This window comes from Mchenga conophoros, linkage group LG15, assembly GCF_057382185.1.
Source record: "Mchenga conophoros isolate Kocher_MC1m ecotype Shallow Benthic linkage group LG15, M_conophoros_male_GT1.1, whole genome shotgun sequence".
NCBI lineage: Eukaryota > Metazoa > Chordata > Actinopteri > Cichliformes > Cichlidae > Mchenga > Mchenga conophoros.
Window position 1 is genome coordinate 42942167 of NC_140540.1, and position 24128 is coordinate 42966294.

Sequence of the window (24128 nt, forward strand, 5' to 3'; positions counted from 1 at the left end):
CTTACATTTAGACTCCTAATGAAATTGTATACATTTGAAAAATATGATGGTGAAGGTCAGGAGGTTTCCAAGGAGCAGGAGGATGTTTTTGACAAACAACAATCAATTTTTTAAGTCATCAAGGTTTGGGACTCATAGATACTGGCAGCTGTCTGAATCATGGGGGTAACTTTAGCTACATTTTTACATGACACAATGGTGGAAGACACCACCTTCCTCTTGATGTTCTCCAACAGATCATCTTGTCCTTGTCTGAAGTAGGGGTGCTGAAATTCCACTGGACCGTCTCTCTCCTGTTTCACAATGCCTGTATCAATGTGCATCACCTTACGGAATCCATCTACACACAGACACAAAGAACAGGGAAGAAAAACAAACAATCAATTGACCCTGGATTTCAAGTATATATACAGTATACTGACACTTGTACAGTCATACGATCAAAAACCAAAAACTTAAAATTATATCATAGATTTCAGTGTTTTGTGACTTTTGCCCCCTCTAAGTCCATAGCTTGTAGTCACGTGACTGACTCGATGCCTGGTGGGAGCTCCACTAATTACCCTATTATTCTAAGGTATTTACCTTACAGTATAAAAACAAAAGCAAGTGCTGCTGTGATTTGGACGATAGAAATAAAATAAAATTTTGTTGAATTTATTAAAAGTTAACAGTTTGAAAGACAAAATATTTTTACTATATGAAGGTGATTCTCAAAGAGCTATGAGCTGAAAAGTTGGCAGGATCGGGTGCAGCATTTCTTTTAAGAATAAAAAAAAATAAAAAAAATCTAAATTTGAGAAAACTGGACAAGTGACCCGAGGACACTCGCTCAGGGGAAGAGCCACCACTGAGACCCACAGGAGACCCGCCCAGTTCCAATAATTCACTCCATGGATGATACACTCAGCCTTTGACCACGTGATGAAAACTGATGGTCAAACGGTGCGCCCTGATGGAACGCTGACAATGGCCATATGGCACATTACAACCCAATGGCTGGTTGTTGTTACAGCAACACGGCCAAGCGTCCCTTGATGTTATTAGTATGCGACACAAACGCTACAACAAAGGTGGACGTCGAGGTGATGAGTTACCTGCTGCTCGCTATGTGGCTTTTTGTCAGATGACCACAGCATTGTTTTTCTTGCCATTTTCCTTGTTGCTGGGTTTCAAAAATGGCAGCTTTGATTTTTGAGAACAAGACTCTCTCATGACTCATCGAGTGACGCCACTGATTAGCCAATGGGTGGCATGGAGTCTTTTTACACCAGATTTCAGTACCTTCTCAGATCACTTTGGAGGTACTATTTTAGTACCTGGTACCAGGTACTATGGCCTAACCCTGAATACAATGGCATTTAGAAACATGCCCTGCCCTACAGGTTAAAAGACAAAACATAAAAGACAAAACTGCTCAGAAAGAATTGGTAGAAATGCTGAAAATGGGAGTCACAGAACTGTCACACAGTGCCTGCTGTAGTCCCGTGATTCTAGCCAATTTTATTGTTACATTGGTGCAGAACAACCGCATCCTGAATTTAAAACGTAAAAGGTGAGTTTACACTAGGGCTGGGCCATATTATACCGTTCACGGTAATACCGGTATAATGTTAGGCAATGATAGGAAAATGAAATATCGCGATGAGTAAAGCGCGCATGCGCAGTGCCTTTGTTTTCATACGCACATGGCCGATTGTTGAGTGAAACAGATGAACCAGAATTGGTTTGTAAAAATGGTGCAACTTCAGTGATGTGGAACTGGTTTGGTGTTTGTCCGTCAGATACACGACAAAGCACATTTTTTTGCAGAACATGCAAGCGGCCGTTGTTATTGTCGTATTTGTCGGACTAAGATGCTCTTTAGTCTGGTAGTAATCTGAGTCCTAAACTCCGTATGCTTCAGGTCAAACGAACACTGCAGCATCACTGAGAGTTAAAAACTGTCTAAATTCTTTCATCTTTAATAAAACGATCAGCATTGCTGCTTTACCAGGTGTAACTATGAAGTTTAACTTCCAGGCATCCATGAAAACAAAATTTATTACATTTAACGGAGTTAGAAGTTAGCAGGAAGCTAGCGGAACTTAGCTCGCTAGTTACCTAAGCATGATATAGCATGTTCTGACTGAGAGATTTCTGAAAAAATTCAAACGTACAGCTCTGCTATCACTTCCAACATAAATGAAGACAGGAAACTAAACAGCAGTGACGTTTGTAGGGTTACTGAAGTTGGGCTAGCTGGTATATAATGATGTGCTACGTGATCGCTAGCGACACAGCTATGTTAGCATAACATAAACAGTGAAGCTGGAGGACGAACACTAACACTTTTCCACTTATAAAAGTTAACGTTAAAGTTCCTGATAGTTAGAGACAAATGCAATCGCATGGCAGGATGCTGTAAATGGACCAAACTTCAGTCAGGAGAACAACTGAGATAATCCATCCACAATACGAGGTTAGCCATTAATATACTGCAACAACATGGGAATAGCGCAGCTGCCAGAGAATTCAACATTAATGAATCAATGGTACAGAAGTGGAGGAAGCAAGAAGAATGAGTTTAATAAAGTTTGATTTATCTGACTTTGTTTCGCTTAATGTGCCTTATAATCCCGTGCACCTTATGGTCCGAAAAATACGTACTGCACACTGCAGTTTAATGTTGCAAAGCACCTCTTTTTAACTTCAGTGGATATTATACATGGTTATGCTCAGGATATGTCAGCCCATTTCTACTGGAAATGCCTTTTGGTTAAACTTTCAGCAAGGAATTTGCATTTGCAGTGTTACATTTTTATAAAGCTTTAATGTACATAAAAACCAGCTTCTTGTTTAAGTGGAAATAAATGGAAGGTTGTCTTTTTGTGCTAGTAATGTTGTGGAGTTGTATTTTGTCTCGCATCAATTATATCGTCAGTTATATCGTTATTGCAAATTTTCAAATATATATCGTGATAAATACTTTTGGCCATATCGCCCTGCTCTAGTTTACAGTGTTAATTCTTTACAGTAAGTAGCTATACATAGTAAATGGACTGGTTCGGATATAATGCATTTCTGCTCTGCTGTAAGTGCTTACTTGGAATTAGTATCTTGCCCATGCAGACTGGCACACTAGCCAGTGACTGAGCATGGCACTGAATAGATTGTCTCCTAGGAAGCAGGTAATACTTGCAATATGCCATGTGGTTACTATACTATCCAGCAGTCTCTAAAATTATCCCAAGTGATAAGGAAATGAGACTAGGAGTGAAATAATACATCATACTGATTGCTAGCCCAATAAGGTCAGGGCTCGCAAAATCGCTAGCCCGACGTCCCAGGGCTAGCGATTTTTCCAGTCGGGCTACCAAAATCTCTCTCTGCCCTGCCCGTTGGGCTATTGTAGGAAGGAAAAATATATGTCAATGCTTTTGCATTCTTTCGGAAATGTAGCTGGGTAATTATGTCATTGGCATCGGTGAGCCACTGTCAACATGTGACATATTGAAATCGCGTTTGAATTTGCGCTTGTTTTTTGCTTTCACTTTGCAATTGCGCGAACTGTGTATAGAGAGCGACAGTACTGTTTGGTGAATGACGATAATTTGCGCACCAATTCCTCTGACATCGTCTTATCAATCGTTAGCTTACTATGCAAACATGACAAGTGAAATCTCCCGCAGCTTAAACATGTGCACAGAGAATCGCTGAGCGTTATGTGAGTGCGTGTGTAAAAGCAGCAGGATATATATTTTAGTTCTGCTGAGCCAAATAAGACAGGTCAGGGTGAAGAAGTGACAGCCAAAGAAAAGCTTACCACAAAACGGAAAAGTTATGACAAATCAGACTATAAGGCAAAAAAAAAGTGCAGCTTTATGGTTTCATGGACAAAAGAATTTCTGTGGCTGCAATATGACGAGCTAAATAACCAGGGGTGCACATAAGTGGTCCGCAGGTGCGCATTCGCTGTCAAAATAAAAAATGCGCACAAGATAAGAAGTTGCAACGCGTGTTTGCGTACATAGGATTTTCTGGAGGAGGACAGACATTTGTTTAGAACTCTTAAAGATATCGAAGAAGCTCCTTTAAGATAAGATAAGATAAGATAGAACTTTATTAATCCCTCGGGTGGGTTCCTCTGGGAAATTCGACTTCCAAAAAGCACAGCAACGACCGAAGTCATTTTTAAGCAATTACTGTGATGTTCCTCCACCTCCAAAGAAATGTCAGAAGGAGTCCGAACCACAAAAGAAGCACGTATTCTCGGAAAAGTGGTTGCAGGAGGTGAGCTGGCTTCAAACAAACGATGAACGCACAGAGATGTGGTGCAGAATGTGCCGTGAAAATCCCACTCTAGCGGACAAAAACAGTGCTTTTTATATGGACGCAAACGCACGTTGCAACTTCTTATCTGGTGCGCTTCTTTTATTTTGACAGCAAATGCGCACATGCGGACCACTTATGTGCACCCGTGTAAATAACATAATGTTCTGCCGGGTGTGTTGTTGGTTTTCCCTCGATTTCTGAGTCGACAAGCGCCTTTGTTACTGGGACCAGTCATTTTAAGAAAGGCCCCCATTAGAACCCATGAGAAATGCAAGAAATGCATTATTGCTCAGTCTGCAATATCTTTCCCAGAACAAACACCAATTGCAAATAACATACTAAAAATAAACCTGAAAATCAGTTTAAAACAGCGTACTATGTTGAAAATAGTGAACTACCACTGGCAAAATTTAGCAGTCTTTGCAAACTTCAAAAAGCAAATGGCCTCGATCTTGGTTCCACTTGCCTCTTACCCGTGACTTCAGTGGAAATTTCAAATTCAGGATCTGACACAGACTGATTCATGTCCTACACAGTTCTTACAAGTTCATAGAAGTTTCTGTTCAATTAGAACCAAGTATTTGAGTTGATGATTGTAATTTTTATACAATGTTGTAATTTGTGTTTCAACAATTTTTTGATTAATGTTTTGTTTCCTTTACAATATTATACTTTAATGTATAATATTGTAAAGGAAACAAAACATCAATCAAAAAATTGCTCTCTTTTTTATTCGGGCTACTTAAATTTATTTTGGGCTACCAAAATTGAAGAGTCCCTGCCCGAAGGGCTACCAGGGATTTTGAAATTTTGCGAGCCCTGAAGGTCATGGATAAGATGAAGCAAAATACGTTGTTGTTTTTTTTTAATGCAACTGCTCTAAAAACACTACCCTATCAGTTTCACTTACTTAACACTTCATTAACCTTTATAAGGGGGTACCTACAAAAAAGGAGGACAAACGGAATGCCGTCATAAAGCTATTGTGATATGTCACAGAACAACAGTTTCAGGGACAACTTCACCAACAAGGTGCATGGAGTATCTGAAAGACTGAAGCTCACACTACACTTGTAGTGAAGCCAACAGCTTTATTACGACCATGGCATGTGACTCTGATAAATGCCACAGGACATAAGTTGATGTATCGCAGCCTACTCCATGGTTCCCACCCTAAATCTGACTATAATAACTTAAAATGTGAAAAAACAAAGGCATATAACAAACAACTGTGAAAGTAATCTACAAATTAGTTGTAATCAATGGCGGTCTTGATATTGTCCATGCATTTTTGCTAGGTGGTCTAGTGGATGGGTGTTTAAACAATAACCTGATTGTGATCTTTGCACAGAAATGAATGAAGTGAACTGACATGTGTGTTACTACTTACAAAGCACCTGCGTAGCTGTCTAATACACAAAAAGCCAAATTCAAACAAACTTCTTCAGCAGAAAAAAGGACACCTTTCAGAAGCAGAATGCGTTTGCTTTGACAGCTACAGACCAAGATGAGGTAACGAAAGCATTCTTACACATGTTGAGCTGCCTGATGAAACTGGCCATGTTATTGTGCTTGAAAAACTTGGGGAGGATCTCTTTGGCGAAGCGCTGCTCATCCAAAACTAGAAAGCTGTTGCCCTCCTGGAAAAAAAAAATCAACACTACGACAGTGAGAACGCACCTTCAAAGAAAACTGGAACTATTTTAGCGTGTACGTAATTACACACAAACACAATTATCAACCTGTAGAGGCCAAAATTTGAAACTGATCCTCGCATGCAGGGACTGGTTCTGTATGCGTAGGCTAGCTAAGCAGCAGACACGCAGCAAAGAAAAATTACTGGCTAGCTAATAGTTTGTTTTTAGCTTTGCACAATGCAATTTGTCGAATACATGTTATGAAAATCAAGGATGATCACATCCTGTTGTTAATTTTGATTACCGTTTTTTAAATTAAGGTTATTCTCGCTAGCTAAATGTTTTGTTTGCTTTGGCATTTAAAACTAGCATGCTAGCTGTATGCAGCTTTAACTTTACCTGACTCCAGCAAATAAATTCATTGGTGTCTGTGTCCTCGACCAACGTCCACAATTTAGTGAGGAAAGCTGGGACATTCGAGTTGTGTTTCATATTGCCAATTTAACGACAGGTACACTTCGAAATTTAAAAACCGTAATATAAGGTTTGTTTTGTAGCCTATAAAAACGCTGGTCAAGTCTTGCTTTAAGGAAAACGCCAATGGCGTACAACTTCCGGTTCTAGTAAGCAGGAGCTGATTGGTCAAAAACGATTTTACGTAAGCCTTCTCACGTGGAGTTTCATGCAAACAAAAGAGAGGCTTTGCACATCGGTCTCCGTCAAGTCCCTCGTTTACTTTTTTAAGGGGGGGGTTCCAGACTCTACTCGGAAATCTCGATTGGTCCCGCAAACGTGTCCGTCCATGTACACGTTTCCGATAGGACGGGGAGGGTGCGGGGATCACCCAGCCCGTGCTCACGTGCAATCCAGCGGCGGAGCCAGGAAATTCTCAGTGGGGTGGTCAGGATGGATCGCTGGCATACATGTTTCACAACCACCACACACCTGCAATATTTGGAATGCAGGTAGTGGTGAAAAAGATAAAATAACTGTTGTACTTATATCGTGCAGATAAAATAACAAAGAACCATGCACTATACAAATGTAGCACAATTTACAGACAGTTGTAGTGTGTGTGTGTCACTACTGTTCTGAGAGGAGATTTCCTTAAAGAGCAATGAAAAGTTATTCATTCATTCACAAACAAAAAAGAAAATCAAAGTACATTCTGGTATCAGTACCAGAATGTACCTGAGAATAAATGAATAAGTGTCATGAAACATGGTGTATTTTGATTAATAGTACTACTGTGGTTGTTGCATATTATTGGAGTAGATGTTTATACGGCGAGCTGTCCAGGGTGCACCCCACCTCTGACCTTATGGCAGCTGGGATAGGCTCCAGTTGTGACCATGAAATGGATAAGTGGAAGAGAATGGATGGATGGAAGTTATGTACTTGATTAATCTACAGCATTACATCATATTTTATAAGGACGTTATGTGCCTGTCTCATCTTTGCCAGGTTGGTTCCTGCTTTTTTTTCTCTCCCAGTGTAAAGGAGTGTAAAAACTGGCTCAAGGCTGTCTTTGTTGGAACATAATTACTGCAAGACTACAGTTAAAAACACAGATTTACAGATGAATGGTCACCAGTGATAAAACTATATAAGAATAGTAGATGCCTCTTATAGTTCTTTGTTTGTACTTTCTTGTTTGTTTGTATTTTTTTCCTTTCCTGTCCTCCACTGGTGATGGTACTCATGAAAAAAACATTATCTATACAAATGGGAATCAATAATTTATAAATAAATTGATATAATATAGAAGGCTTGGTTTTCTAACCAAGAAATTAAATTGAGAAGTGTTTTAAGGGTTGTATATGTTTATTTTCATGTTTTGCACTTTCTTTATGTTTGGTCATGTATGTGGATGAATGAAGTAAGTTAAAAATAAATTCTGCTCTGCCTAGTCTTCATTTATCAGAAACATGCAACTGAGCACACCTTGTCTTCTTACGTTCAGACAAATGTAGTGGAGCCAATATATTAAAATAACAACATTTGTCTCTTTTACATGCAATACATCCAAACATATTGTGTATGGATGCATTTATCTTTGAGATGAAGATATAAAGTGATATGAAATAGAAATAAATGCACCTTGAATTTGCACTGAAATCTAATGACTGCTGAATCTGTGGTGAAAAAACATGTCAAATGTTTGTGTTTTTGATTATTAATATTCTTCAGTTTAGTTAGTTTCTGGTTTTCTTTAATGATTTTTAGATCTTAGGTTGTGTCATTGTGCCTCCCTTGTGCTCCATGTGTCACATCTTAATCAAGTTATGTTTTCATGTCTGTGCTTCTCGTGGTTTCCTTGTCTTTTTTTTTTTTTCCCCGCCTGTCCCGTTTGGCTCTTTTGCCATCAGAATTGTTGTCTAAAGGCAAAGAAAGATGCCCAACGGATTTACTTTACCAAATTGACCATCCCAGCCTTGCCATAATGGTCCATTTGATTCACCTTTTATTGTTTATTTTATTTTCACTTGCTGAATACGGGACAGATTTGACTGGGGGAAAGAAGGGGAGAAAGAAAGAGGGAAAGAAAAACAGCTGAGAAGAGGGACGGGGGAGAAGGGCAAAAAACAAAAACCAACAGAATGGGCAGAAAAAAAAATGCATATATCGATCACCTGGATCACCTGCTGAGAAAGAAAAAAGAAAACAAACAGAAGAGAACAAGAGTAATAGAATAAACAACATCACAATGATATATGGGAATATGACAGTAAATACTAAATATTAAACATTATTGTGCAGCACATAAGATCAACAGAACACAGTGTGCTTTGAGGTAGGAGCCAAAAAGGGTGTAGTTTGTGGGTGTGATCACCCGTGTGTACACCTGTGAGCATGGACGCGCTTGTTTTTTTTTTCAAAAGGTTCCTTCATGTAATAATCTGCTAGAGGGTGTGGGGGGGCCACAGCCCCGTCCTCCAGGGCATGAAGCAGGTATGGAGGAGATCAAGACTCCAGACATCCAGAGGCCCCCAGAACACAAGAGACCAAGGAAGACCGACAGAGGGGCAGCCGCGCCACTGTCCCAGAAAGAGCTGAGGAGAGTCCCAGATGAGGGCTCACTCAGCAGCCGCGGAGCAGAAGCCAGGGGGAGTTGCAGTGACGCGCCCGTGAGCTCCGCCGGCAGCCAGCTGTGCCTGAGTGACCGAGCCCCAGGCCGAGAGGCCGGGGGCACCCCACCTCCGAAGTGGCCCGAGCGAGCCCCAGGCTCCAGGCCCCGATAAGCGGCCGCCAAGGAGTGAGCCGGTGTGTACCCGGACGCCCATCCCCAGACGTGGTTTCCTTGTCAATTCTGCGTCTCCGTGCCTGTCTTGTGTTTCCTGCTCTACTTTGATAGTCTTGTATTCAGTGTTTTCAGATTTTGCCTCCACCTTGTCTCATTATGTCAGATTAGTCCCAGCTGTGTTTCCCTCCTGTTTCCCATTTCCTCATTACTCTCTTGTGTATTTAAGCCCTGTGTTTCCCTCTGCACTTTGTTGTGTCGTACACCTTCATTGCTGTGTGTCTCCTTTGTGCTCCTGGTTTGTTTCCTAATTTTGAGTTTTGCATTTCTAGTTCCCAGTTAGGTTTTGTATTCAATATCTGAGTTTTTTTTTCCAGCAAATAATGCTTCTGTGTTGAGTTCAACCTTTTGTTTGAGTCCTGCGTTTGGGTCCTCATCCTGGCTGCTACACAGCTACACATGACAAAAATGTTGAATGAGCTGAAACACACTGAATCATTCATCTCAAAGCCAAAGTGCAGAACTGTAGAAAGCTGAAGTTCACATAGAAGTGGAAAGTAGCTGAACATCTTTAAAATGTACAGTAGAAAAAGCTAACTAATGACAAAAGAATAATTAGTCGGAAAACATCTGAATGAATAGTCTTTTAATTACTAGAAGAGTGGGATTTTAAATGTCTAAACTAAGGAATCTTAAAGTTACAAAAGTAAAACCAGACTATTTGCTTGTCTACTATAATCCGCTATGTTTAGATCAGTGACTTCCTCTCAAACAGGAAGTCAGTAAAATAAGGCTGAAGCGGTGGACAGCAGCCTCTTGCCAGAGGACAGTGTGACAAACAGTTCATGTGAGGCGTCATCAGCTTTTGTTGCTTCCTTTCAAACAGGAAGTGAGTGATTCACCTGAAAGTGGAAGTCCACAAACAGTAGCCTGACATAAGTTCCTTCAGAGTCCAGATTCTCTGTCAGAAAAGAACTCAACCAAATCTTTGGAAAGACATCAACTGACACTGACTAACCTGCTGAGTTTATGTCTGTGTGCGTATGCGTTTGTGTTTGTGCGTGTGCATCTGCGTGTTTTTGCAGGTAAAATAATTTTTTGATTTTAACAGTTTTTGTGGGTTTTATTTTCACTCTGAGTGTTAGTGGGGGGATAAACTATACAGATTAATAACAGAGACATTAAATTCAATTGGATGAGTTGAAATGTGAGAGAATCCACTATAGAAAGGTAAATGGTTTCATTTCTGATCATCCAGTCAGAAAAGATTATTCTAAAAGTCATCAACTGACTCAAACTGCCCAGATTTGAACTAATTATCTGCTGAAGACAAATCCACAATAAAAAATTAGCATGAATTTACAGTGGCTTGCAAAAGTATTCGGCCCCCTTGAACTTTTCCACATTTTGTCACATTACAGCCACAAACATGAATCAATTTTATTAGAATTCCACGTGAAAGACCAACACAAAGTGGTGTACACGTGAGAAGTGGAATGAAAATCCTACATGATCCCAAACATTTTTTACAAATAAATAACTGCAAAGTGGGGTGTGCGTAATTATTCAGCCCCCTTTGGTCTGAGTGCAGTCAGTTGCCCATAGACATTGCCTGATGAGTGCTAATGACTAAATAGAATGCACCTGTGTGTAATCTAATGTCAGTACAAATACAGCTGCTCTGTGACGGCCTCAGAGGTTGTCTAGGAGAATATTGGGAGCAACAACACCATGAAGTCCAAAGAACACACCAGACAGGTCAGGGATAAAGTTATTGAGAAATTTAAAGCAGGCTTAGGCTACAAAAAGATTTCCCAAGCCTCCAATATCCCACGGAGCACTGTTCAAGCCATCATTCAGAAATGGAAGGAGTATGGCACAACTGTAAACCTACCAAGACAAGGCAGTCCACCTAAACTCACAGGCCGAACAAGGAGAGCGCTGATCAGAAATGCAGCCAAGAGACCCATGGCGACTCTGGACGAGCTGCAGAGATCTACAGCTCAGGTGGGGGAATCTGTCCATAGGACAACTATTAGTCGTGCACTGCACAAAGTTGGCCTTTATGGAAGAGTGGCAAGAAGAAAGCCATTGTTAACAGAACACCATAAGAAGTCCAGTTTGCAGTTTGCTACAAGCCATGTGGGGGACACAGCAAACATGTGGAAGAAGGTGCTCTGGTCAGATGAGACCAAAATGGAACTTTTTGGCCAAAATACAAAACGGTATGTGTGGTGGAAAACTAACACTGCACATCACTCTGAACACACCATCCCCACTGTCAAATATGGTGGTGGCAGCATCATGCTTTGGGGGTGCTTCTCTTCAGCAGGGACAGGGAAGCTGGTCAGAGTTGATGGGAAGATGGATGGAGCCAAATACAGGGCAATCTTGGAAGAAAACATCTTGGAGTCTGCAAAAGACTTGAGACTGGGGCGGAGGTTCACCTTCCAGCAGGACAACGACCCTAAACATAAAGCCAGGGCAACAATGGAATGGTTTAAAACAAAACATATCCATGTGTTAGAATGGCCCAGTCAAAGTCCAGATCTAAATCCAATCGAGAATCTGTGGCAAGATCTGAAAACTGCTGTTTGCAAACGCTGTCCATCTAGTCTGACTGAGCTGGAGCTGTTTTGTACAGAAGAATGGGCAAGGATTTCAGTCTCTAGATGTGCAAAGCAGCAAAAGGTGGTTCTACAAAGTATTGACTCATGGGGCTGAATAATTAATCACACCCCACTTCTCAGTTATTTGTAAAAAAAAAAAAAAAATAAATGTTTGGAATCATGTATGATTTTCGTTACGTGTATACCACTTTGTGTTGGTCTTTCAAGTGGAATTCCAATAAAATTGATTCATGTTTGTGGCTGTAATGTGACAAAATGTGGAAAAGTTCAAGGGGGCCGAATACTTTTGCAAGCCACTGTAACTGGCCAATCAGAATGCTCTGTCTAGTTGTGGCCTACTCTGTGGCAAATGCCTGTCAAATCTTCCTCGGTACACCTGTTGAAAAACTGCTTCTAAATCCGAGATGGTAACTCCTATCAAGTCTGTGAAGGTTCTCAGTCATCCAGGTCATCGTAGTCAAAGGAGCTTGCAAAGAAAAGTAACCCCCCACAGAGCCCCACAGGCTGATTGGGACCCACGCCCAGTTTCACACCTTGGCTCAGGTGATTAGAGGATCATCAGGGGGTCCTTTTGTCCCTCTGTGGGGGGTCACTCCCACTAGGTTTATATCTGGGACTCTCCACCATTTGACCTTAGAACTGAAGAAGCTTCGCGGATGAGAGGTGAAACGTCTTCAAGCAACTTAAAGAAGTCCAGACGCTTTTCTTTGCAAGCTCCTTTAACTCCTATCAAGATGACCTTTGAACCATCAGGATCCAGAGGACTTGTTTTAAACAACAGTGTTTTGTTTTTGTTTTTTTAATATTCCTGGTGTCAAAAAGTGGGGTCTTTCATGCTGTTGAGCCAAACTCCTGACTGAAAATCCAATGTATTTCTATACATTTAGATAGATAGGTTAGAAGGTACTCCCTACACTTGGATCCACACAGTTCAAAAAGTTTACATCTCTTAACTTTAAGAGATGCATCGTTGGAAAGAGAGCAACAATGGCTACGTTGTGAGTGTAAAATGATGGGTGTAGAACGAACACTGTGGATACAGCAGCAATTGAAAAAGCCTCTGATGTAATATTTTTTTTTTCCATCATTTATTTTGTAAAATTACTGGCCTTCAGTTATCCAGGTATGGTATATTTCTTTAGTATATATGGAGTAAGTGTTATCACTCCTTGTTTATACTGGAAGTTAACTTTCACCAATTAGTTCTTGGAATACAGCAAGCAGAAAAGAAGCCAACTCTGTGATGAATGTTTTGTGAAATTCCCCTAGTAATCCATCATTGCTTGGTTTCATATAGAGCCAGTTACTTCAGGATGCTTAATTCACTGTCACATATTTCACCTGTCTGTGTATTTACTGTCAGTTCTCCTTGTGATTATGACAGGAGGGAAACAGTATGTGTGGAGAACAAATGAGATAACTTTTGGTTTGCATTTCTAAAAAATAACTGAACAGAAAGACAAGATAAGACAATACTTTTAATTATTTCCAAAGCTCGGAAACTACTGTTACTTTCTTGTAACACTGGCATGTTGTTTGAATCTGCAGTTTTGGTTATAGTGAACCTGCAGCCTCTTGTTGTTTATGAGATATTTGCACCAGAAGCGTCAGTGGGAATAAAAAAAGGGAAAAGAAAAACTAAGCAACAGACTATAGTGAGGATGAGGTCACTTAATGCTGCAAATAACATTTTCTGTTGAAAGCAGAAAAGAGACGGAGTCAGAGCTGGAAACTCCTCCTGTTTTATTTCCCCTTGAACACAGGGGCATTTTTATTAAGATATTTTAATGAGTTTACACCACAGCGTGCCAGTCTCTCTCTGCTGATGTGACTTAATGCAGCTCACCCACCAGTCTCCTTTTTTCTCAAGTTCTTATATTATTTATATACCTATGTCATATTTATTTAATTACACTCTTCATTCCAGTGGATGGCCAGTAGTGGTCAGATAATGAAAGATGGGGTATTGTTTTATTTTACACATGTGCATGTGAGAAATCCAAACGTAAGTGCCAACAAACATTAATTCAGTAATTACAAATGACTCTGGCTCATAAAAAAAAATGTAATCCTTGCACCTGGCACTGCGTAGAAACAGCAGGTGCGCCATCTGTTGAAACTGGTATGAAGCGCACTAAAACCTCCTTTAGTCGTGGCCACTTGATCTGGGTGTTTTGAACAATGCTTTGGAGCAGTTTTTCGAAAACCTTCAACAGCTTGACACGGTGTTTCTTTCGAGCTTTCCATCCCCACTGTTACAACAGGGAAAACACAAAATGACCTAGTTCAGTAAAATGCATATAATATCAAAGAACAAAACAGTTCAGAAAATTATACAAATGAAGAAAGTAAAAAAGAACCAAAAAAACTCCCAACATCTTATGGGCTGATTGTTACATAGAGCGCTTCTACTCTCCCTCACTCAAAGCACTTAATACAACATGCCACATGTTGCCACAAGTACTTTCTTCTACGCTTTTAAGTGCTTTCTGTCTAAGCACACATTCATACTTGGGGTTAATATCTTGCCCACGGATACTCTCCGTGGCAGACGAGGATTGAACTACCAACCTTACGATCAGTAGGCCTGCTTTACCACCTGAGCTACAGCCACCCTGAATGGGAACGTTACAAGTGAAATCTAACAAATAAAGTAATGTACTGTGGAGGCAGGAAGGATTTTTACTGATATCAAAACATTTAAAAAATGTATGCGATCACTTGGCCACTAGATGGAATAATTTGTTCATTTAAAAACAAGACTGAACACAACAGCCACAATTGTTGTATTTAATGTACAGATTTTTTTTTTTTTAGTGTTTTAGAGTCCCTCTGCTATAAGTAAATATGCAATTCCTTGCCTTCATTTTTGTGCTTACAATCTGCCTTTGTGAACTTGAGTTGGTCAGAGGCTCTGTATATATTATATTTTTAAATTTGAATTTATATATGTTCCATTCCTCTGATCTTTATTAGACTTTCAGAGAAATAGCAACATGCTAACTATAGAACTAAATATAAATATAGAGCATTTATTGCGTTATTTAATCTGTATGACATGTAATCCCTAGTGTCTGATAAACCATACAGAGTAACACACACTCAATATAAATACAAAACTAGGTAGGGTTTGATTGGTGCAGTTAATCAGCAGAGGTAGTCCAATGTGAATTTGAAAGAACCAGTTGCTGCCTGGAACTAACTTCCAGGTTAGCATAAACTGCTCATCAGTGTTGAGTAAAGTTGACAAGTGTTGGGCTAATTGGATTGGAGGGTAATGTTACATCAAAAGATGTCACCCGCTCCTGTAAAATGGCAGTAATTAGTACATTCTTTAACTCAGACACAGGGGAGATTATGGCAGGGCAGGAATCAGAATGTATTAGAACCACCCAGGTGATCCATAGAAGGGAGTTTCACTTCACATTGCAGTTATTCCTAATGCTACATCTCTCTCTGTCTACATCTATATATACAGATAGAGTGGGTAAAATAAATATTGAACATGCCACCAAATCAATATAAATACTTAAGTGTGCATGCGTCAACCAACATACTAACCTTTCTTCCTTTTTCCCTTTATCTTTTACTTAGTATTTCTACGGTTAGTTTTTTTAACAGCTTTCTGAGATGCTATTGACATGAAGTTCTCACCATATATTTGTAACAGACCATCCAATCCACACTTGCAAAGAAATCAAACCATAGATGTCCATACATTATGTGTAATAATGAGAAATGAAACAGGTAAACAAGTATTGAACATGCTTATTGAAACATATTTTTAGTGATGACAGCTTCAAGACTTCTCATGTATAGAGAAACCAGTGAGATGCATTGCTCAGGCGTTATTTTACCCATGATCACTGACAAGTTCTCCCAGCTTACCTTCTAGCTTACCTCCCATTATATTAAGCAGTTCATCCCTATAGGCGTTTCCTAACTTATCTTTAATTGTAATCAAATTACAAGTCTACTTAATATGATGAATGAGAAATGCAGTTTTGAGTAATGAAAATAATGAAATAATGTCAATGTCTGGATTTTTTTTGATGATTCAAAAGGCTTCTCACTGAGATTCTGTATGGAGTGGCTTGTTTGTGCTAAATATGACCTCGGAGGCTGTGTGTGAAAAGGATGGGAGGGTGTCTGAGACATTGAGGAGACATTAATCTCAAAAGAATTTCTGACTTTAACATGAATAAGTATACTGTGACTGACAAACACAGAGTTATGAAGAGAAAAAGTGAGAAAAGTATTTCTGTGTAATTGAGTTAAAAACATGTTGGAATCATACACAGTCATGATACTCATATAAAAATTGAGCCAATGATAAATCCTATTGAAGTAAAATAGCATAAGATGAATGAGACATGAAGAAAAGTATATTCACATGTGACTGAATGTTCATATGTAATGACAGCTCATGTTAAAGTACAACATAAAAAAGAAATATACATAAAAAGGAGAAACAGAGCATATATGACTATAAAAGAGGGATCCTAGCAGCATTCAGTGTTCTTCCCTTCCTCTCCTGTGAGGTTTTCCAGAACAGAAGATTGGATCAAAGAGTTCACCGTTCAGCACAAATGTCAGAGGGACCAAGTGCTGCCGAATTGTGGACTTACAATTAAATAAAATACAAAATACAAACATGTGTTCCTGCTGGATTACAACTTTCAAGGATTTCCATTGTTATCCTGTGGATTATAACTTTGAGAGGATTGGGATTGCCACTGTATTCCTGGAGAACTGAATATCCAAGGGATGCCGCTTTCCTGTTTGACTATATCTACACAGAACAGAGATAAGTGCACCTTCAGGCCTGGATGTGCCCATTCTCTCCTCAACCTCTCTTCTTTGAAGATTAGCTGCTGATAATGGATGTGACTGAGGGGAGGGCTTGACCCAGGGGTGCCCAATCCCAGTCCTCGAGATCTACTATCCTGCAGCTTTTAGATGCATCCCTACTCCAACACAGCTGAATCAAATGGTGTGATTACCTCTTCAGCATGCCATCAAGTTTGGCAAAGGCCTGATAACAAGCCATTCAGTTGATTCAGGTGTGTCAGAAGAAGGATGCGTCTAAAAGCTGCAGGACGGTAGCTCTCGAGGACTGGGATTGGGCACCCCTGGCTTGACCAAAGAGCCATATTGGCAGGCATGCCTCCAGAGGCAGCAGGATCAACATCCACAAGCCCTTCTGTAATGCATTTCATGAAGACGGGGCAGATAAGAACGCCTTCTTTGCGAGCTCTGTATGAACAATGAAATAGTAAATGTAAGGCTGTCCTAAGACCACAGACTATGACTAAATTGTTTGCTATAACATGTATTCTGATAAATAAGAGGGGAGTAAACCAGAAAGCGATTGAAGATAAAAATGATACCAATGAACTGTCTACATAAGGCCAGTGAGGACCAGTCAACCAGAGAATATAAAGTACAATGGTGTGTTAATGGTTTAAAGCCGGTTATAACTCTTAATACCTTGTAATAAACAGATTCTAACAGAGAGCGAGATGGGCAGAGGCATTCATGTAAATTATATCACCGTAATCCAGGAGAGGTAAGAAGGTGAAAGCAGCAACCCTTGCAGTGAAAGAAAATACACAATCTGTTTTGGAAGAGGAACCATTGGTCTCTCTTCCAGTTTTTTTTTTTTCAATGTTATGAACTGTTTGCGGTCTGAAAGGTCATTAGAAAACCAGCCAGCTGATTGATTTGACAGGCCTATTTCCAATAGCCTCTGACATAAAATGCCATGGTCAAAAGTGTTAAAGACACTGAATAAAGATTGAGAGGAAGACAGCACTATAGATATACAATGGTAATTAGGCAAAAAGGAAACATGCTGCTAGCAACCTTTAAGTGTTGAAAGGCTGCTTTTTCTCTGACCTCATGATGGCACTGTTGTTTTTGCTATTAGAAAATTAATATGGCCAAGCCACAGCAATAAGAAATCCAATTTTATTTGTTTCTTTTTCTTTTTTGGATACTGGACTTCATGACTTGAAGATAAAGATGTAGAAGAACAGTAATGGAATAAATAACCTGTCACATGTTTCCAACCGAGTAAAGAAAGCTAAAAACAACCTCTTAACTGTACTTCTTACAGAAACTGAAGAAGGCCTCAGTTTGATTTCCATTCAGTGACCCCTTATGCATTATGAAAGAGATAAAGAACAACTTGCTCTTAATTGCTTGCTCCTCTTCTTTCTAAGAGAACAAATGGGCCAAAATCATCAAAGCGTCATGGTTGCTGTACCTCCCTGGTTGGCTCAGCGCGGCCATAAATGTTATTGTTTTGATTTTGCCTTTCTCTCTCTCGCTTGCATCACTCTGCCTGTGCAGAGCTCATCACCGGCTCCTGCCTTACGGCCCACACACCTGCAGCTAATTAACTCACCTGTGGTTCATCACTCTGTTGGCTGGCCACTTCATAAGGCAGTGGCTCTGATCTACTCGTCGCTGGACTATTGAGTAACCCATGTTAGGTTAATCCCGGCTCTGTAAAACTTCTGTGTAGCTTCATATTTTATTTGGTTGCAACTGTTTGTTTCCGTACATAGATTTCATCTTGAACCCTGAACCCCGGAACCCTGAGTGCTGGCAGTTTGGCGTGTTGTGTGTGTGAGGAGGGATTCTCTGTGAGGAGCAAGCGAGCTGGCAGTGGAACGTGTGGAGATGAGTGCAAGTGTAAAGATCCCGCTTTTCCGAACCCCTCTTGATCCCTGGAATCCTGGCATTTCCCCCAACTTGTATATAGAGTACTTGGTGTTTAAATAAAGAACTGTTTAACTGCTGTTTCCAGTCTGCGCTTGAGTCTGTCACGCCTGTCATGACACAAAGTATATAAAAACAATAATAGAGCAACTACAGGCTCTCAACTGCAAAGTCTTTTTTTTTCTTTTCTTTTTAACATAAAGGTACATAGTGATCATAACAGATATGAATCCTAATAAGGTATAAATACACACAACAGGCAATGTTTTCTTACTAAACACTGGCTTTTAAAAAGTAATCTCCAGATCATTTCGTCACATCCTAAGATCTCTATATAACTATGTATAAACCTGTTAATATATTAATTGTAAACTAATTTTCACTGTATTTGCATTTGCCACCTGGAGTTTATATTGCTGAATAAGATATTGTGGAATGGCAGCGACAGAGCAGTTCAGGGGGCCAACCGTGTGGGAAGCGGCAGCGATTGCAGGTGAATCACTACGGAGGCTGACCGCATGGGAAGGGGCGGCGGTTAAGCTGTCCGGAGGCTAAGCAGGATGTGCCGGCATGCTGACCTCTGGTGGAGGCAGAGCAGGACCAGATGATGTGCGTTTGGCAGAGATGGAGCTGGAACCGAGGGCCTGCTGACCTCTGGTGGAGATGTGGCTAGGCCAGACGGTGGGATCGACGCCGCAGACGGGTGAGTAAGGGGTTGAGCTTCAGGCGGTGGCATGGGAGCTGTGCGTGGCTGGACAGACTTTCCCGAGCCCCTAGTGGAGATTTGTGGTGGTATGGGAGCCGTGGGTGAAGTCACCAGAGCCCCCAGTGGAGACAGGTGGGGTCTGCATAGATTCCGCTCAATCCGCCGGGAAGGATGACGGTGGCTAGGCAGACTTTCCTAAGCCCCCAGCAGGAACAGGCAAAGGCTGGACAGACTTTCCAGAGCCTCCAGGTGACGAGGAAGATAGCTGGACGAGTTCTCCTGAGTCTCCAGGCAAGTCAGGTGGCAGCTGAATGGGTTTTCCTGAACCCCCAGCTGGCACAAAGAACTGACTCAACAGAAAGTGGGGTGTTTGAAACAGATTCCATTGTACTCACTGTGGTGGCTGTCTTGGATGATGAAGTAGCAGGTGGAACTTGGTACCCGAGGAATTGACAAAAGAATTGTCCTGCAGTGAGACCACCGTAATCAGACTGTGGCATGAACACTGGCGTGCTGCTTCCACTGGGAGGAGGGAAGTGGCGGGCCGGGCTGCGAAAATCTCCAGCGGACTGGGCAGTGAAGCCTCCAACGTGCATAGCGGAGGCATCCAGGCTGGAGAGTGGTCCCCGCGGTGCTCCCTATGCGAAGGTGGAGGTCCAAGGATTTGGAGAAAGTCTTTTAACCAAGCCGGCAATAAGTGTGCAAACTGGGACAAGGCCCGAACCAAACTGAGATCTTACCGCAGCTCTTCCTTTCTCCTGTCACAAACCTGGGGGTCAAAGTGGACTCTGAACTGAAGCTTGACAGTCACATTAAGGCAGTGGTAAAGTCAAGCTTCTCAGCTGGCTAAAATAAAGCCAAATCAAGCAATTCTTTCATGGCAGCACTTTAAGACAGTTATCCATGCCTTTGTTACCACTTGGCTGGATTACTGGAATGCACTTTAATGCCCTCCATGGCCTAACCCCATCTTATAGCTCTGAGCTGCTACACCGACCCGCTCTCTCAGGTCAGCTGATCAGCTGTTCCTGAATGTACCCAGGGCTGAGTATAAACTTAGAGGAGATTGTGCTTTCACTGTAGCAGCTCCCAATGTGTGAAACGGTCTGCCTTTAGAGTTTAGACAGGCCTCTTCTCACATGGTTTTTAAATCACTTCTGAAAACCCAACTCATCACCCTGGTGAGATGTTGTTTTTTAGTTTATTTTTATTTTAGTTGTTATTAAGTTGATTGGATGTGGTTTTATATTGGTTTTAATATGGGGCTGTTTTAATATTTATCTATTACGTGTTTTATTTATTTTTTATTTGTTGTTGTTTCGTTTTATCCATTGTTCTTAACTTATTTACTGTGTGGTACTTTTGGTCCTGTGCTGGCTGTTTTAAAGTGCTTTATAAATAAAGTTTGATTGGATTGCTGGACTATGGAGATGTAATTTATATTTATGCTTTGTCAAAGTGCTGAAATTCTCTTGTGACAGTCTATCATGGAGCCTTGAGATTCATCACAAACCTCAATAGTCTGACCCATGATTGTATGTTGTAGCATATGTTCTATCGTTTCTATAGCATTACACCAATTACAGAAACCAGTTCGATGTTTTCCCAACCTAAAAAAAACGTGATTCAGAAAACAATGACGTGCTCTTATTCTATTTATAATTATCTCCTCCCACCTACTTATTCCTCTATTTCTTATAACTTCAACTGTATTTTGAACTTTATATAAATGTCTCCCTTTTACTTCATTATTTTATGCCATTTTCCATAAAAGTTTACTTTCTTTTCCAACCATAATTTTTGCCTTTGGATTTAAAAGAATATCTACTCTTTTTAATAGCTTCTTTAACCAACCTATCTGCTTTTCATTACCCCAAATATCTAGTCACTGTACTTGTTCTCCACTCTATTATAAAATTCTTCATAAATATCTGTTGTAAATTTCCTCTTCTTAATATCTGATAGTGATGTGTCTACATTAATGTATTTCCATGTCCATGTAGGCCTTAAAGGCCACAACACTGTCTGACTAAATTCTTTGCCATATACTTTAAATCAGCGGTCTCCAACTCCAGTCCTCGAGAGCTACTGTCCTGCTGCCATTATATTTCTTGACTCTGAAAATGATACCAACCACTAATTCACCACACTTTCCATCAATTTACTCATATTGGAAGTCAAAGTAATGGGTCTATAATTCCCAGGATTACTATGGTCTTTTCCAGGTTTCTTAATTGGGATAATTATTGCTACTTTCAATATCTTCTTTAAATAACACGAACAATTTATTCCACGCTACATCACTTAAATGTTTCAGCATAATATAACATACTTCGTCTTCGTCTTTGGAGCACTATTCCTGTTTCTACCCAGAGCTCTTTTCATTTCTCCAATGGAAAAGGAACAATTCATTGTATCTTCAGTATTCTCTTTCCTTCTTAAAGCTTCAAGATTTCTTCTTTTAGTTCTCTCCCTTCGTCATTTATCCTCATCTGATAAATTTCTCTCACCATGTATTTCAACAAAAGTACTTGCTAATACAGACCTTCCCAAAGTGTGGGGCCCGCCCCCTGGGGGGGCACAGAGCCATTGCAGGGGGGGCGGGAGGGCGCGTGTGAAAAGGGGAAAAAAAACAAAACAAGGCTTGGACACAGCTAGCACAGGCGCCTACACAAATGCAAACCAGGAGATGAAGCATCGCTGAATATGTTTCCAAACCAACTTCATTCTAAGCCAAAGACTAGAAAATATGATGAAGCATGTCTTCTGCAGAAGTGCCAAGGTAAGTCTCCCCTGCATAATTTGTTTTCCCTTCGTTGGGAGCAGCGCTGGGCTGTTTAAATCACGGACAAACAGTATCCCACGGTTGTTTATGTTTTTAAACCCATTTTGAACAGAGAGGCATTTTTGACAAATGTATTGATAGCAATGTTGAATATTATTACACAGGAAAAAAATAACTACACGTAAAATAATCACATCGTGACGCCTCAGCCTTTCTAAATAGAGGGACAGTAACTGGGTGTGTATACGTAAGCCTGTAAAACCTGAAGATAGAGACAAAATACTGTTAATCTGACTATCTGCCATTCTGCAATTCATCTCATGTAAACAACGTGGCGCACAGCGTGACGTGAAAAAGGCCCATACCTTTGACGTTGCGTGACTAACTCTGTATTCCTCGTCCACACGTAAACGCAAAAAAGGAGTTTTAAAAAATCTCAGTTTCGGTGATTCGAAACGCTGTTTATGTGTGGACGAAACGGCTGCGTTTTCAAAAATACCCGTGTAGGTGCGGACGTAGCCTAAAAGAGTTAGTAGTTTATTTTATTACTACCTGTAATTTATTGCAGATTACTTGTATTTGCTTAATTGTTTACTAAATGTTTTGAGGTGGGAAATAAACTGCAATGGAGCAAAATATGGGTGTGTGTGGTTGGAGGATATGTTTGTGCGTGTGTGTGCGTGCGCGCGTGAACATTTTTCTTGTGCTAATAAATCGACTTTTCCCTGCTACTTGATTATTCTTATTAGGTATTGGATAACTCTATTCTCTTCTGTCTCCCCATTTTCCTGAACATCCCCCAAACTTCCCCTAGTTATCTATTACGACCAATTATATGATAGAAATCTCTCTAATATGTTCTCTTTGTACTTCTTATTTGTACTCCTGTGTTTTTTTGCATTCAATTAAATGTTAAAAATGATGAGACCTTTTGACCAACTTAAATGCTCTATTTCTTTCTCTTACTACTAACTTACACTCATCCTTCCACCACAGAACTGACCTCTCCCTAACTTTACCTGATGTCTTTGGAATAGACTCCTCAGCATCTATTCAAATGCTTTGACTAATCTCTTAATTCATTCCTGCAACACTCAAATGATCTTGAACCCGTAAGAGCTTCCTTTCACATAAACTATTAAATATTCCCCAATTCTTCTTCTTATCTTACCTCCTATCCATACCTCACTTCCAACATACTCTAAATCTCCTTCCCTGTCAATTATTTTATATGGAATACCTTCCTTAATCAATGTAAGACACCCAATTCCATTCTTTCCTATCATGTCTAACTGCAATATATTCATATACTCTAAAGTCCAAAAAAGGCTTCAACGATGTTTCCTGTATACAAATTATCTCAGGTTTTCTGTCTGATCGTATATAAACTGTTTAAAATCTTTACCATTTGACAAAAGACTCCACTGTAGGATTCTCCGTCGTGGACTTCTCGTGTTGCATTTATTACTTCTGCAATTAAATGTCACCATCTTCTTCTTCTCTTCCTTTAACCATAATTACTTGTTTAGCCCTGTCATTTTCCATTCTGTCGCTCTTGCTCAAAGATTTTACACACCTCTGCATTGGTCACTTTCCGTAGTACCCTTGTTTACTGAACAACTGTCTGCTGCCTCAGCACTTCACATCCCCAAAAAGCAACACTATGTTCTCCTTCACAACTACACTACAAACTAGCTCGAGGACAGAGGGAATTATTCGGTTTAGAGTGGCTTAGTTGGCAGGCAGAGCACAGCAGGCTCAGAGGGGGAGGTAAGGGTCCAGGTGAAGGGATTTCAAGAGAGATGGTGGCAGGAGAGCAGGCAGGCGTGTGTGATGGAAAAAGCGGCGAAGTGCCAAGCAGAGGGAGAGTGAATTCTTGCTGTGTTGACCAGCATTCAGAGAGAACGAGAACTTAGTAAGCAATACTCTTCATCAGGAGAGGGGTAACTCCTGGCCTCGAGGGCCGGTGTCCTGCAGGTTTTAGATGTGTCCTTGATCCAACAGAGCTGATTTAAATGGCTAAATTACCTCCTAAACATGTCTTGAAGTTCTCCCGAGGCCTGGTAATGAACTAATCATTTGATTCAGG

At 40.5% G+C, this 24128-nt stretch overlaps 1 protein-coding gene across 1 annotated transcript; it reads right to left on the reverse strand.

The window, feature by feature from the left end:
* Nucleotides 1–110: 110 nt before the first annotated feature.
* Nucleotides 111–6674, reverse strand: LOC146559015 (heat shock factor protein 2-like). Its single transcript, XM_085245930.1, has 3 exons — nucleotides 6351–6674; nucleotides 5846–5954; nucleotides 111–340 (listed from the first exon to the last, which is right to left on the reverse strand). The coding sequence occupies exons 1-3, from the start codon at nucleotides 6441–6443 to the stop codon at nucleotides 111–113; spliced, it is 432 nt and encodes a 143-aa protein (XP_085102056.1). The 5' UTR covers nucleotides 6444–6674.
* Nucleotides 6675–24128: the final 17454 nt, after the last annotated feature.